The sequence below is a fragment of the Poecilia reticulata genome, linkage group LG22, assembly GCF_000633615.1.
Source record: "Poecilia reticulata strain Guanapo linkage group LG22, Guppy_female_1.0+MT, whole genome shotgun sequence".
Lineage (NCBI taxonomy): Eukaryota > Metazoa > Chordata > Actinopteri > Cyprinodontiformes > Poeciliidae > Poecilia > Poecilia reticulata.
The window spans coordinates 18512619-18529502 of NC_024352.1; the positions used below are offsets into that span (position 1 = coordinate 18512619).

At 38.6% G+C, this 16884-nt stretch overlaps 1 protein-coding gene across 2 annotated transcripts in view; it reads right to left on the bottom strand.

The window, feature by feature from the left end:
- Positions 1-513: 513 nt before the first annotated feature.
- Positions 514-16884, bottom strand: part of LOC103459054 (G patch domain-containing protein 2-like) — a 26901-nt gene continuing 10530 nt past the window's right edge. The window contains exons 9-10 of one of the 2 annotated variants that reach the window (XM_008400275.2): positions 11461-11555; positions 514-4441 (exon numbers count right to left, since the gene is read on the bottom strand). In XM_008400275.2, the coding sequence (XP_008398497.1) occupies positions 4278-4441; positions 11461-11555 (259 nt within the window). In that variant the 3' untranslated portion in view covers positions 514-4277. The remainder of the gene's footprint in view (positions 4442-11460; positions 11556-16884) is intronic. The other variant, XM_008400276.2, reaches the window with a different exon arrangement.

The following is a 16884-nucleotide window of genomic DNA, read 5'->3' on the forward strand; positions in this document are numbered from 1 at the left end:
ATTGGTAATTTTCTTTTACACACATAACATAGAGGGGCGTTGGGGGGGGCATAGCAATGTTTTGGGCATGGATCTTCCAAGACATTACAAAAACACAAATGACTTGAGTTTAACTAGAGCGACTTTAAAACAATTTTTTCTTATAGCCATACAAAGTTCATTAAAGAACTCACCAATTCATCTGTTTTACTTGAGCTTTAAAACCAGAAAGGAAGCTACTGCATAAAATCTTTGTTAATGTAGAATTTTAGAATTGTAACGTCTCTCTTACATGAAGCAATACAACACAGATGTTTTCTGAAGGATTAGTAATCCTCTTTAGATCATTTGCAAAGCAATTAGGCATGCCTCCACAAAGATAACAGCCTTAAGAGATAAGATGGCACTCGCACAACCTTCCAAATGTGATAGCTGCCTCGGAGCCCTGATACCACCAAGATTTTCTTAAATCCCTGTAAATGAAATTAGAAAAAAATATATATAAAAAGGTGATGCATCTCCAGAGCGATCATGTAATTCTATTAATAAATTTAATGACCTCATTCCTAAATCCTCAGTTATAAGATGTAAAATAATCACATCATAAATACTATACAACACATTTTATACACTGTAATTAGTTAAGATGCATGGTGTCAACAATAATACATACATGTTATATATCAAGGCAATTACATAAATACATTAGCTGCCAAGAAACCATATGACATAGAGAAAGATGACTACCAGAAAGTCAGGGGAAAATGGCTCCATCCTCATTCGAAGCCTGTCCAAACCTAGTGAATCTCTTCTGAAATACAAAGTGAGTTGAACTAAGGTGACTTACAACATGCAATTGTCAGCAGGAACCAGAGAGGCCTTTTTGCATACATTTTCATCATCAGTACACATTACACAGTAGGAACAAACGCCACTGACAAGAAAGGAGGCAAAAAAAAAAAAAAACCTAATTCCCCTTTGACCTGTGACCAGTGTCACAGAGGGCACTGCTCTGCGGGAATGCAGATGAGTTTCAAGCAGAGTTTATGACAGCATTGTTGCTGCTCTTCCTCATAAGCTCCAAAGCCTATCAGTGGACAACAGAAACCACCGGGCTAGACCAGGCCGACCAGGCATCACTCATTCACTCACCTCCTAGGTGCCTTTGTCAGGTGATTGCTGCCGGAAAAAGGAAAACAGATCAATACATCTCCCATGGGCCTGACAGGTAATCTTTACCTGGGATGAAATATGAGTGCAACCAGCCTGCCGGATTCCTTAACTGTAACAGGACAATTGACTAGCTCTACGGAAGCCATTCCCCTATTTCTGAGCCATTGTAAATTAATTTTGAGGCATAAGGTCTGGGAGAAGTGTCATTATGGGGACTGCTAATTATTCTGTGGCAGCTTGGGTGTCATTTCCCAGCTACTGACTAACCCATGCAGGAATCGATGCATCTTAATGTGAGTTTCCACTGCAGAAATCTTTACCATGAAGAAGGAATCATACTTTAATAAGCTTTGTTTCTACTACAGGAACCATAGTTAAATTAGATTAGCTGGGCGTAGTCGTACTCTTTGGTTGTATCTTAAACAACAGGCTTGGTTTTGTAGTTAACTTTATATTAAATGAAATTAGTTTTTTTATAACCAATAACTCGCAGTGCTTACATTCAATTACATGAATGCAATCAGATAATCTACTAATGTGGTCTGACAGCAAGAGGAAAATTAAACTTTCTTGAAAATATGTTTCAGATCACAAAATGCAACCCAAAGTTGTAGTATTTAATATGAGTGACTGGATTTAAATATTGTATTTCGGAAGAAAATAATCAATTACTCCAAGTTTCTAATCCTCAATCAACAGAATATATAAATGAGTAAATGAGTGTGAAGTTTCTCGCATCATCGCGCTCCACTTCCCTTCCAGGGACGTTTTTTTGGGCTAAATGTTACTTGTACTTTTATTAGGCCCTTTTTCATACAATGGAAAAAACCAAAAAACACTGACCATTAACTGTAAAGCTCTTCCAGTTCAAAACACACATAAATACATCTCAAACAGTTGAGACGCAGACTGCTCTAAAAACAAATTTATACATTTTTTTATCATTAACCACTTTTTTTCTGTTTTACAATAATCATTAACCTGTGCAATTCCTATTTACCAGGTGTAATGCTGATGTGAAAGGAGGGAAACCAGTAGCGGCTGTGGGGTTTGCGGAGACCTGAACACTGACGAATTTCTGTGGCAGCAACTAGCAAAGTAATGTGAGGCATCCATTTAAACTATAGTGTGCCCACACAGCATTTATAAATGTCATTCCTCCCCAGCATGATCACATAAATCCTTCTCACACAGATTATTGCAGACATATAACTCACATTAATTAGCAAATCTCATTTTATTAAATGCAATTTTTCTCTTTAAAAAGGCTTTAAAATATCTGAAAAGACATGTCATGCAGCTGGTGATTATGTTGTGAATTTCTGTAAAAAAAAAGTCTTAAAAAATGTGATTAACTTTTGGTTAAAAACTTCATCAGACTTTTAGCAGGGGTACGCTGCTTACACTTGCAGTTTTTACTGGTTATAAGCAATATTTAACTAAAAACTTGGTTCTTAGTCTTATTTTTCTGTTTTTATGTGTTTCAACCATGCATGTCCGAGCATGCATGCTTCTAGATAACTGTACACTTCGGCTGCTGGTACACCTGAATTTTCCCATTCAGGGACAATATAGGATATTTCGATTTTTCTCTAATTATGGTGGATGATCTGTGATGTGGTGGGCCTCTTTCTTTTCTAAATTTTCAGGGAGCTTTGTTAAAATTCTGTGAATCATGAACTCATTAAAATATGATGACATTTTAAATTGGAATCTGGTGAACTCTACCAGAAAAATAAAAAATGGGTCATCAATGGGTCTTCCAGCTGGAACATTATCCAAAATATATGGGAAAATCAACACAGAAATGATTCACCGAACACACAAACCTTCTTCTTTTGCCACTGCAGTGCCTGGACCTGCAGAAAACCTGTTGATTGAGCTGAAGTGAAGGGAACATAAAACCAATTCAGGACTCTGGATCAAATGGGGAGAGGGCCGAGGAATCCTCAAAGATCTTTCTGTATGTATGATCCAAACATGTGAGAAATTTTAGGAGACTAAAATTGTCCTACTGACAAAAATGTGGGCTGTAAAATATACTGATATGAGTTTCATCATTGAATAAATGTACTCGCATTGTAGGTGATTGAATTTTATACATTGTTCAAGTGAGATAATGCTACTGCACTAAAAGTTGAATTGATTTTATTGGGATGCACATATTTTTCTACACACCTATTTATTTGCTGTGCTCAGATTATTTTGTTTGTTTCCTCGGATTGCTGCCATTGATCTCCTAGAGGTGAAACCACTTGGAAACTATATACCCAGAGGAGTTTTGAAGATACTGTGTATAACCCTCCTTTCCTGTTTCTTGTTGCTCCTCCAGCTCCAAAAGCAACTCAGCCAGCATTGCTAAAAAAAAGAAAGAAAAAAACCTGCTTTTTCAGACAGATTTACAGCCAGCCTTGAACTTTAAATCTGTTTGGGGAAATTTGAATATAGAAGGCAACCTGAAGAGAACAGAGGCGGCCCTCTGAGGACCATGACTACGCTCCCTCTGTGTTGTGCTAATGAGCACCTTTGTAGCAACTGTAGCTTTTCAAATCCATGCTAATAGGAGGCCTGTACTTTGTGTGGCTCGCCAGCGGTGGTCGCCTCTCTTAACCCCGCAACAGCATGTGGCAGCTAAACATTGTGATGTTCATCTCCCTCGGAGCTAGCTGCTTTACAGCCATTGTTGGTTGCCTTAAAGTGGAGCAGTCGCCCCCTGGTCAACGAGCCTCAACTGACCATACTTTCCGAGGTTCCTGCTGACAAGTGCTGTGCTACGGGAGTGGACATAATTAATGGATTATGCAGTGGCGGGTGGCCTGGAGACTCAGTGTGGAAACAGGAAGAGCAGTAAAGTCTTGAGTCGAACGAGGAGCCACTTGAAGCTGCCTTCTTGCTTAAGGAGATGGCGGAGCGCTTAACAAGGCTTGATTGCATTAACATTTGTCATGCTTAATATACTACCTGGAAGGGCTGGATCGAGCAGGAACATGCTGATTTGAAGACTAATGATGTGCTTTTGTATTTTTCTTTCTTTGTTGTAAAGTTTGTGGAGTAGAAGGGGGTTCTAGCTATTTCGTTCTCAGGCACAATCGCTTTAGGAATTAGATGCGTCTGTCAAGCCTCTTTCAAGTGTCCTCGTGGTTGCCCTGGAGTAAAGACGAACTCTCAGGCTGAGCAGAAGTAGGAGACTGAGGTGTACTTGGTCCTACTGCTCCAGGGTTTGGTGTGTTACTGCAGGCACCTCCTTTTGCCTCCTTTCTCTGCTGATCTTTATGAAATGGGTTGATAGCTATAAAGAAAGACAAAGAACATTTCAAATTTTGAAACATGGGGGAAAAAAATAAAAAAAAAAATGGTTCAAATACAGCTGGATCAATAAATTAGTATATTAGTGAAAAGTGTATTCACTTCAGTGACTCCAGACAAAAAGTGAAATTTGTAATTTATATAGATGAATATAGTTGTAAATATACCTTAAATATGACCTATTATGCTTCCTTAGGTTAAGATAGGTCTATGGGCTACATAAAATATGTTGATTACATTTTTTATACCAGTGTGTGTAGTTGCAAAGTTCTGCTGTAAAATAAAATCAACATCTCCATGAATCAGCTTGTTGGACTTCAGAAAACACATTTGGACCAAAACCAGCAAGTGACGTGGCTACTGAAATAATCACTGACTGTAGAAACTTCATTCTTCCTCAAACTCTGGAAACTTTTATTTATTTCTAAATTCAAATTTAGAAATCTCCGTATGTACTGAATGGCAATAAAATGAGTTAAATAAATTAACATTTGATGATATTCTAAGTTTCTCACACGTGCCTGTAAAATCCCCCTTTTTTTGCTCAATGAAGCTACTTGAATTAAAATAATAAATCAAATTCAGAACTCATGGATCACTGCTTTGAATGTGTGGAAATATAACTGAAGCAATCCTCTACTAATAAGTTAAATATTAATGAGATTTTGGTCATGTGAGCCAAATCCAATTTGGCCCCATACGACTTGAGGACACGGATATTAAAAGGCCAATTTTTCCAGCTTTTTAAGCTTAACCAGTTTTGTAGCATTTATGTTTTTAACTCTAATCATCACACTTCGTCTGTCACTGACACCTTCCCCGTTACAGATCCTCTTTGGTTTGGAAACAGCAGAGCGCATTTTCACCGGAGACAGAAGAACAAAGGAACAAATTCGCTCCCTAACCTGCTTTCCTGCAGCTTCTACTTCAGTTTTGATAAATAAATCCTTCCAGGTCGCCACCCCAAAAAGGTAGCACCAGTCGCACAACGTATTTTCCAGGCAGCCCCACAGCAGAGGACAAGGCAACTAGAAGTGACATTGTGGCTGTGGGCTGTCTCAAAGGATTAGGCATTACAGCATTCACTGGCATGTGCTTTAGTTCTTTCCCCTTCTATCTGTTTGTGGCTCTTTCCAGATGACTTCTTCCCCAAACTGATCCGGCGGGCAAGATAATTGATTAATATTTCTTGAGGGAATGATGACTAACTGCTGCTGAGGTCCAACCTAAACACTTCAGGTTAAACATAGTCAAAGGGCTTGATCAAAATTCAGGAGTTTTCATATTTGACAGATACAAAGAAACGGCAGGGAACATTAGTTTGAGTGCATTAGCATGAGCGAGGTGAACCACATACCAACAAAAGTCCAACGTGAAGGTCAGAGTCAGGACGAGACAACGCAGTCACAGTAGAAACAAAACAAACCGCCTTCAAATTAAATGGTTTTTATGCAATTTATATGTATCTAAGGTTTTAGAGTAATTTTTTACAAGCTTTCCCACTTTATTTTAAAATGATGAAATTTAAAATTATTTTAAAATAGATATCCACAATATCTTGAATTGCAGTCATCGCCGCAATATTAATCATAATCAGAAGAAGCACCATAAACCTTTACCAGCAACTTGATAAAAATGCCTCTTCTTCAAAAGTACATGCAGCAAAATGTGTCTTTGTAACAGGCTCAACGTAGCAACGTGCATCAAGATCATAAGAACTTGATGTGGTTCTCTGCTGAGGTTTTCATACATATACAATTGGAGTTTTTAGTCTAAATAATCATCAGCTTAGAGATGGAAAAAATTCAGGACTGAAAATAAAATAATACCAACAAAAGTCTACAGAAAACTTAAGAAAACTGTAAAGAAATATTCCTCAAATGTCTTTGAAAAGATTACTGGCACCTTGAACGGAAAAGAGAGGGATTACTCAAGAGTTTTGAACAGCATTTTACAAAACCACCTCTTTCTGTGATATTATGTAAAGACAAGACACCAAAGTATTTTATTAGGATGTTTTGAACTTCCAGTCAAACTTAATAAACATTATCTCCCACAACCAACACACCACATGTTGCCCTGCAGTGAAACACGGTGGTGAAAGCATCATTCTGTGGGGTTGCACAGAAAGGATTAGAATGGTCTAGTCAAAGTTTAGATCTGAATCTAATGAGAATCTGACGAAAGAATTAAACATTGCTGGAGTGGATTTTATTTAGGAATATCAGCGCAAACGAGGTTTGTGGAAAAAAGAAAAGCTGAATCGAATCTAGAAACATGAAGCCATATGAAAAAAATGCAATGCATTTTATGTAATAATATTTAAGAGGGAATTTATGTGTTTAAATGATAACTTTAAAGAAAACTGAGTGATGCATTCCTTTAACTGAGTAATGCCTTCGAAGCAAAAGCAACACCTGCAATCAAGCAGTTTTACACCAAGGTCAGTAAAGAAATTAGAATGCAACGATTCTCTGTCAGAGGAAGAATTACAGTACATACATTTACTGTGGGTGATAATGGGAAGTTGAATGGAACCACCTCACCATCTTAATAAGCTCTTATGAGATGCTCTCTAAAAACAATCATTACAGGCCTTCCTGGAGCACTGCCGCTCCCCCTGTTTATTAATCAGCTAATTACACATTGACAGTAATGGGCCTGCTGATTCCCACACTTAAATGAACAGGGTTGAATGGCTCTTTAATGATTAGCCTTTGTGTTTCTCTTTCCCTCTTTTTCTCTGCTGCTCCCTCTCTTGAACACACACACCCCCCCCCACACACACACACACACAAGGATCTTTTTACAAATGCAAAAATAAGACGTTCAAATCAGACCTCCCGGCAAGAGGGTTTGCACACAAGTCAAGAAGCACCTGACAGAATGGACTGCTAAAAACAAATATGTCTCCATAAAGACAAACAGAAAATTGTGTGTATGCAAAGGCAGTTGGTAAGTGGAGCCTGTACATCAACCTGCGTGAATTTCAGTGCTAAACTCACCCTGCAGCAACATCAAAAGCCCCCCCAGCACATAAAAGTTTGGTGGAGCAGCGCAGACAGGTGCAGGTAGAGACCGAATAAATGGGGCTGGGGGTTGAAGGACAAGAGCAGGTTGTGGAGTGGAGCTTGAGAGGGCAAAATAGTGCGGTGGGCTGCATTTCTGTCAGCACAAGTGATGGCTGAGTGGTAGCGTTATTTGTCTTGTGCTGCCACGCAGCCCTCGCACCAGCCTGGGCATTAATGAGAGGGGGCCGGACCGCCGGGCAGGAACGCAGCGGGCCTCCGGCGAAGGTGATCTGTCAAGCTGCCGTCTCGCTTGGGCAAGGGGACACGTGAAGGCAGAGGGGGGAGAATAGGTGGTCTCTCCATGGCTAAGGGCTGGCCTGCACCTGCTGGGCACCCACATTGTACCAACACATCAAAACAGCAAACAGTCTGATGTTGACTAACTTGACTATAAACAAGCATAATTTCTTCCTGGAACGATCACTATACACACATCTAAATCAGATTATGGACCAAAAACGAGTAAAATCTTGAAACTATGCAAGCACATATCCCAGCCTACCATTTTCAGTCAATTTAATCAATTTAATAAATTATCACCACTGATAAACAGCTGCATTTGCATACTTATCTCTCTGTGTCTGAACCAAATAAAGCCCAGAACATTTCACAGACAAGTATTTTAATTTCAGTTTTAACCAAGAGTGATCTTTTAGGATGAAAATTCGTCTTACTGTGAGAAAAGTAATTGCAGAGAAACTTGAGTTGCTATTAAAATACTCTTGCAATAACATTTCCACAGCTACATAACAGTAGCAGGGTTAAACTTTCACAAATATGTCAAAAATGGACAGATTATTTGGAGACAAGTGAGACTTGTCCAGTCACTGGCTCCCAAACACAAGTCCTCTGGTGACCGTGGCTCAGCGGAATGGAAGCAACACATTTCAGTGTTTCAAATAACAGATTTTGTTGGAAGAGTTCTTACTCCACTGGCAAATTGTGGGCAAAGCAAGCTCATCACAGAATGATTTCCATAAGGAGCCGGTTTGTTAGATCTCCAAACTACATCAGAAAAGAGTACTAGCTAAATTCCCAATGTGAATCCTTAATTTCTGAATTAAACTTTAACATCATCTCTTTATATTTTGTTCACAACTGCCTGTATTTCTTTTTTTTTTCTTTCGTTTTTACATACTGGTACTTCTGAATTTTAAACATGTGTCTGAATAGACTTATTGAAAGCTACAAGCCTGAAATCAAAAGGGAAAGGTTTTAGTCTCGATAATATATACCCTTAAAACTATTAAATGGGGAGAAATAACAACAAAAGTATCTTTTGTTCAAAAACTTGTTGGACTGAGTTGAATTTCTGGATTGGCAGGAAGGAAAGTAGAAAGTCTCCAATTTAAAGCTGAGAAGTGGAGTGGTCATCTAATCCAAACAGATACCTGGCCTGATAAGTTCTTGTGTTTTGTTGTTTTTTTTTTTTTCTTCACGACCAGGTTTAGCAGTGCCGTGAAGGTGCTAAAAGGGTAAAGAAAGAAGACAAAGCAACAGCTGGGTACCGCCTGAGTAATTTCCCGTGGAGTCCCGGAGGATACCTTCAGCCACAGACCATTTTCACTCCTGATTACAAAGTTCCAGATCCAGCCACTAACATCTACAACAATCCACTTCCTCTGGCTAATCCAAAGACTCAGCTGTCGTGTTCACTGAGAGCAATACGTCGCTCTTTCTGCTGAATGCAGACAACAATCTTTCCATGCAAACAGGATGTCTACCGGGAAACGACTTCACTCAGTAAATCACAGAATCTGATTTGCCTCTGTGCACATTTATGTCAGAGTGGCAGCAAACCAAAATTCCTGTGCGGAGAGTGTGAAAGCTTGTCAGAGTAAGTGTGCATCTCCTGGAGGTCCTGTGATTACTGAGCAGAGACATGGTGCAGGGGGCTGCCAAAGTAAAGATTTATACAGAGCAGTTGCAGCTGCAGAAACTGACATTGGACGACATGGGATGCATGATAAATCATAGTGGGCAGAGGGCACTAGACTCAAGAAACAGTAAAGCAGTCCGAACAGGGTCGGAGAGGATGTGCCGTTCAGTAGCGCTTCCTCTTTATCATCCCCTTACACATAGACAGACTTTAATATAAAATTCAAGCAATTTTAAATTCACAATTTCTGTGCAAATCGCAATAAAAACGTGCAGAATTCTACAAAAAATAGATATTTTCAAAGTGATTTCATTTTCAGTCTGTTTATAGTAGACTACAGGTTACCTGTCAACAGACTGAGGGATGTCCTGCTTCTGCATGTTGAATACAAGAGGTCCTTAGGGGTCAGGGGTGAATCTGTTTTTTTCTACTTTTATGGGAAGAGGTTCAGCACTGGGAAGGTGAAGGACAGAACTGCCAGCTATTCCATCACTCAGTGCAATAAATGGATCCAATCTGTATCCAAGCAAAGCATTGGCTGTTTTTAAATTCCACCTCTTTTATCCAAATGAATGATGGACCCCAGTACAGAGCCCTGTGCAGCAATATTAATATACATCAGGGGCCCGCACCCCTCAGTAAATCAGGGAACCACCAGCATTTGTTATTTAAATGACAAACTGCAGCTGCAGGAGTGGTGAACGGAGAGGAAATGGTGGACAAACCAATTCAGATTTCAATCCAGTGAAGACACAAGGTTCAGAGCCATCAGGCTAATGAAAACAGGCAGCTCCACTGGTCTAAACACACAGCACAGACAGCTTAATGTCTTCTCAGATAGAGTAAACTCTGTGTAATGCCAATTATCACTTCTCTGTGCTAAACCTCTCCTTACCACCTTACCAAATAATCAATATTTGATTGCAAGTAATGAAAAGTTTAAACCTTTTCACGTTTTGCCACATTAGATGCATAAAATTCAATATCATTATGATATTAATTACAGAATTCAATGTAATATATAATTGTGAAATGAGAAGAAAGGGTGTGTGGTGCAAAACATGTTTTACTAAAAAATGTGTGTGATGCATTTGTATTCAAAGCTCTTTAGATAAAATCCAATTGTGAACAATTTAATCTCAGTCATTAGAGAACATTAGAGAAGAAGCAGCATAAGGAAGACTAAGCAAACATACGTCCAGAGACAATGGCTTAGTTAAGAAGTTAAAACACTGTTTATAATCTGCTTTAGGCAAAGATAAAAAAACAGAGACAGCAGAGGATAGTTTCTGTAAAAAAAGAAGCAAATCTGACATTTTTCAGTAGCTTGTAAAATGCTATTGTGCTGTCACAAATGTCCATTTCATATCTCCCCTTACTGCTCTTCCATTTTTATTGATGCAGGCCTATAATACCACTCAAGTAGATTGTTTCATAAAAATGTTTGCTTTCATGTTCCACAAAAAACATTCTGCTTTGACTTGGTGTTTCTGTTGTGTGTTGACAATAACCATACTGAGAAGAACAAAAAAGAAAATTTAAAGCTTGAGACTAGAGTGGAGTTGTGGTAATACGTAGACTGGGATGGACAAACCAGCTTTGCTTTTAATAATGTAGAACAATAAGTAAGGGCAAAAACAAATTCCCTACACATTTGTCATGTAAATGCTCAATATTTTTTCAAACTCCAATTTTTAACTACTGTCAGTCTTTTTTAAGTGTAAAATTTGAACTTTATTATGAATTTATTAGGGCTTGCTTGCTTAGATGGATGAATGGACAGACAGTCGGATAAAATTTAAATAGGAAACTAAGTCTAGTAATTGCAAAGGGATTCTAAAATCAGGAAAAATCCTTTTACCGGTAATTTGTACCAAAGTCTATTTAAAGAAAATCACGTCAGTGTTACATTGCAACACCAGCATTAAAAATAACGTCTAACCAAAGTTGCTAAACTACAGAAAAACATATGTAATACAATTGCCTTTTTCAACATCTTTAAGACATGGTTTCCAAATTAGTGCAGATGTGTGACTGTGTGAAGACTGTTACCTGATGCTGAGATGAAAACAGCTTCTGTTTCTTTCTTCCTCCGCACGTCAGATGAGCACAACAGTCCCGGAATGAAATTAATCTGCCTGGAGGGCCAGTGAGACAAAAACATCACCAAATCATGAAATCATTTTACAAAAGTCAATAAAAACCAGCACTGCACATTTGGAAACACACTTTGTTTGCAGTCATCCATGCATTTCTGTCATGTATACATTTTTCTTCATTAAGCTTTTTTTTCCATAACTGAAATGAGTAGAGATGCTAAATCAAAGCCATTTTTGTGTTAAACACATGATCCTGCTCTGGGCTACGTGCGTCATGTTAGGTTCACTGCAAGCAGAAAAGCCTCATCACTGATCTCAATGGCTCTGAATATTGGAGAGAAGAATTTAAGTTCAAGAATTGCTCCTTCATCTGGGGGTAGGAGAGACTTTTAATGTAGGCGCAAGAGTGAAGTAACATGAATATTTAAGATGAAATGTGCAATTATAGTGTCTTTTATATTCCTTAATTTTACATAATATTTTTCAAAAGCTTTAACAATCTTTTTTTTATACATTTTCTGCAAAGCCAGACTTTCTTGTAATATTTTTAAGATGTCTTGATTAACAGTATCTGAAAGTCATAACTTTAAGAAAAGGAAAATTATCATCCTTCAGTTTATCATCTATTTTATGTTAGGTTTTCAGGTGATACCGTTATAATCAGGACCAACATTCATCATGTATTAAAGTCATACTATTATAGAGTTTTACATTTTTTTGAGTTTTTTTTCAAAGGTGGAATGATAATTCAGCCTGTAACTTGTGGCTGATATTTACATACAGGGTTAAATATAATCATACATTCCAAAGCATTTTGGTTATAATGTCCCTTAGCAAGTGACTCCACTAATCACATGCCTCAAAGAAGCATCTGACATACAATCTCTTCTTTTAGTGAGAAGCAGTAGAGCTAAGTAAAACTGGTTAGCTATTTGTATGCATTTGGAGTCTGTGTGGATTAAAGAAAACTTTAAATAACTTCAAAATTGTTTAACCAGTCTTTTAAAAAATAATATAAACTTTGCAATTAAGTAAGTCAAAAAAGTGCTAATATATCTAGTAATGTGATATCTTTAATATTCTTCACAGACTACATTAAACAAACAGAAACAAAGTGTGACATGAAGTAAATATCTCAATAAATCTTCAAGACAACAACTTAAAACAGCAGAAATGCAGACAGAGGGGTAGTAGGACATCCCCCTCAGACACCAGGCTGCATAAAGCTTCACGTCCCTTTCAGACACATTGTACAGCGAGGTCCTATCAGGCCAGCGTTTTAACTGGCAACCCATTCCATGACCTCAACACCCATAAATCACATGACGGGTGTGCAGGCGCTGGGTGTTGAGAGCTGTTCAGGGCATGCTTTGAGCGAAGTCCCTATGTTGTATAATCAATAGATATAAAAATAAATGGCCTGACCGTTATTCTCTCCCTGCTACCTTTCTCTAATAAAATCCCAGTAATGCATATTTCATTTACTTTTATACTTATTGATTACCTGTACTCCAGTTAGTAAATCACGCGCCTATCGATCCCTCAATCGTACCTCTGTCGGACAGCACATAACCAGCCATTTGCGCCCCTGATAAAGAGCTCAGACATTGAACTCCCCACAGTAAATCTTTGCAAACTAACTTTTTAATTCCAAAATCGATCCACATTTAAACGTCGCATTATTTCACAAGGCACGCCTGCGGCATTAAAAGTAATACCGTGATGCATTTGGCCTTAATGTATGGAGGGCCATCCCTCTATCTCCTTCCTCACTGCATCGAGGCAGTGACATGCAGCCAGCCTGCAGCCTGGAGGGAGGAAAGCGCCCTTTCCTGCTGCAGACTGCAGGGAGATGGAGCCTCTTCGGGGCCATCCGGAGCCCACTGAGGCACTCAGCACAATCCTAATCAAACATGAGAAAACTATCAGCTGGCTCATTAAGCAGGGGAAAATACTACCAATTATTTCAGCAGAAACTGCAAGCTACAACTGTCAGCAGTTGTTCAAAAAAAAAAAAAAAAGCACCGCAGTGTTAATATTATTTAACATCTGTTACTTCATCAGTTTTCAAAAGCTCGACAGATGTCTCTGTCTAAATTTACTAAAAATGTGATGCAGGAGCAAAGCTTGACTTTGAGGCTCTATGCAGCAAAAAAGGGGGCCAACAACTAAATGCTATCAAAGACACAAGGACACAGAGAAAAATGTGCACAAGATGGATTTTTTAGGTCATATGAGACTTTAAAACACAATGAAGACCCTCAGGGTGCTAAGTAAAACAGCACTGACACGGGGTCAATTGTAATTTTAGCGCACACATCCAAAAGCAAATATATCAATTAGAAATGATGAATCAAAAGCAGAGGGAGAAGTTGCAGTTAGAAAAACGACCATCTATTTTCATTAGTGTACATGCTGCTTCAGGTGTGAGCGGGATCTCAAGATTAATAGAGGAATTCAAATGAATCAGAAAGGATTAGGCTCTCCAGGGAGTATAATCAATAACTCCAAATCAATAATCAATAGGCCACTCACACCAATATACTAACTGCTGACACTGTGATCTCACAATTAAAATGAAAACTGGGAAGGGAGTGGTGTAAGACTATGATTTATCTCGTAGCGCAAGTGTCATTTAGAAATAAATAAGTCAATAGATAAAAGTTGCTAGTGCTGTGCAGCTCGGCTGGGAGGCAGTCATGCATTTTAAAGTGGCTAGTGGCCCCGATGCAACCTAACCCCACAAAACACTGCGTCTGCTCACACAAAGATTCTAAGATAAGAAGAAAACACTCTAAAACATAAACAGAGATACTAAAATGAAGCGGTCTGAATCCTTTATAGCTGCCTGGATTTTGTGAAGTGTAACAGTAGTTCTGGCAGCAAGCAGTCCCACAGCATGATCCTGCCACTACCAGGAATGGTATGGACCAGAATGATTTAAAGCTTGTTTCATTCTGTAAAATCACACAGGCAATCTAGCTGTTTCAGGGTTATTCCCGAATTGAGCCTTGGTGGTAAATGGATTGTTGTACAAATTACCATGAGAGAAAAAAAAAACTTCCTGAGGTCCAATGGAGTCTCTATAAGTGGTCAGTATCTTACCTGCAGTAGTTATTAGGGTTGTCAGAGTTGGGAAAAGAGATTAAAAAAAAAAATTCAATAGTAACCTAATTTCCTAGGACTCAGCACAGGAATGTAGTTGCAATCTTTTTCAGAGCACAACTAACAGATGATATATATATATTATTTTTCTAGTTTCTGGGGGTCCCCTCCCCTTTTTAATGCCACCCTGGGCAATTTCCAAACAGCCCACATCAAAAACCAATATAGCACCAGTCTCAAGTCTCAAAGTGTTTAATTCCACATTTGCCCTGTAAGTAGCTCCATCCATCCAGAAATGCATGCCTACAGAATGATGTCACTTCCATGTATCATGTAGGAGATGGCGCATTGTTAGGCTATTGTTCTGCACAAATTGTCTTCTCTTCCATATGTCTGTTTCCTCTACTAAATCATTTCAGAGGACTTCTTGAGGACTTCTACCAACAATGGAAATCAGAAATATGTAGTGCACGACTAGATTGTCAGCTTTCGATCTCCACAACTCCTCTAGAGTTACCATAACCCTCTTGACTAATTACGTTCTGAAATGTTTTTTATTTGCAAAATTTTTTAAATGACTCACTACTTTGAGTAGCAAACAGTACCATTAAAATACATCAAACGTTTCTGTTGTATTGTGAAAAAAAATGTGAAAAGTGCAAGAGGTATCATTACATTTTCAAGTAAAACGAAGAGTACCAATCAAAACCCTAACCCAAACCCCTAACCCTAACCCTAACCCACTAAGAGACATTTCTGTTTGTATGTAATTGTTTGGGATGAACTTGACTGACCTAAGCACAAGGCAGCCGTATCACTGGAGAGTGGATTTGAACACCTCGGGGAGACGGATTCAGCTTGTGCCGTCCAACGAAACACATCAGAAGCCCCTCTCGTCAATCCCCTCCCACTCTCTCCCTCATTCATTTGGGAGTATGATTTATACTTTTTGAAGTGAAGGGTCTTGAATCCCACTATAAAGGAATTAAGAGATCTCCCCTGAGTCTGTCATTCAAATGAGAGCATGGCAGGGATATGAGGGCTTTTTAATAGGAGAAATTAGTATTCACAATGCCTTAAACTGGAATCTGAAGGAACCTTTCAGGTGGAGAAGAAAGGGCCAGTTTAGAAAAGAAAGCCCTAAGAAGTCGGGGGCTTTTCATAGCAGTCGTGTTTTTGCCCCTCATCAAGAAGTGCCTGAGCGCTCTGTGAAATAACCCAAGAGAGTGGGGAAGGAAAGGCGTGTGGATATGTGTGTGAAACAAAAATTAGGAATGCACCATAAATAGGCAGAGTGGAAACAACACAATGAGAAGTCCCACAGTCTCCAGGCCAAGAGGGCTGCTCAGTTCCTCAACAGCTCCCCATGCAGATCCAACTGTTCCAGGGAAGACTGGGAGCGACGAGACGCTTTGACAAACATCTTTTGGATTTCTCTAACGCTTCTTTGCCGACCCAGAAATGGTGGAATTTAAATCAACATTAAGTCAACAAAGCATTTCTCTATTTGTAGTACCTGACCTTGAAAACTAGTAAGTTGAGCTGAATCTGAGAGGTACTTCAGTGGCTTACTGTTGTTAGCTTAGCTCCAACTTTGGAACTAGGTTTTCATTAATGGACAGATTTTATGTGGTCAAAACATTTGCTTTATGCAGGAAAAATATATATATTTGAATGCATAAAACAAAAAAATTCCATGTAGTTCCAGTACCTTCAAAATGTATTAAGACCATTTTGTTTTTTCCATGTCTTGCCACATCACAACCAAAAACATCAATGTATTTTGCTGGGTTTTTATGTAACAAACAACATTTAGTAGTGTAAAGTTATGAAGTAGTTGTAGTAGCTGTTGCTTTTCAGATTTCCTGGTGTAAAAATCCTTATTACACTGTGATTCTCCCAACATTGGGTCACAGTGGGGATGGTGTATTCAAAGTTATCTGCTGACAGTTTTCTGCCTCATACAGCATTTTGTATGTACACCAAATAAAACATGTTCTTCCACATGTTTGTGGTCTCAATTATAAATCCATTGTCAAATATAGCAGATAGTACTACTTGTGGGTTTCCATTCAAAAACAGTTTTCTTCTGCACCATCTTCCAATAATGGCAGACTTGTGGAGAGCACAACTGTGGTACATACCACAGATAAAAAAAACAACTATTATTATATCACTTCTGCATTAAAATAATGTGCTATACTTTTGCAAGATACAGTAGGTGTAACCAAAGTGTGTATTTGCTTCAAAGCAAATGAAATGAATATATATA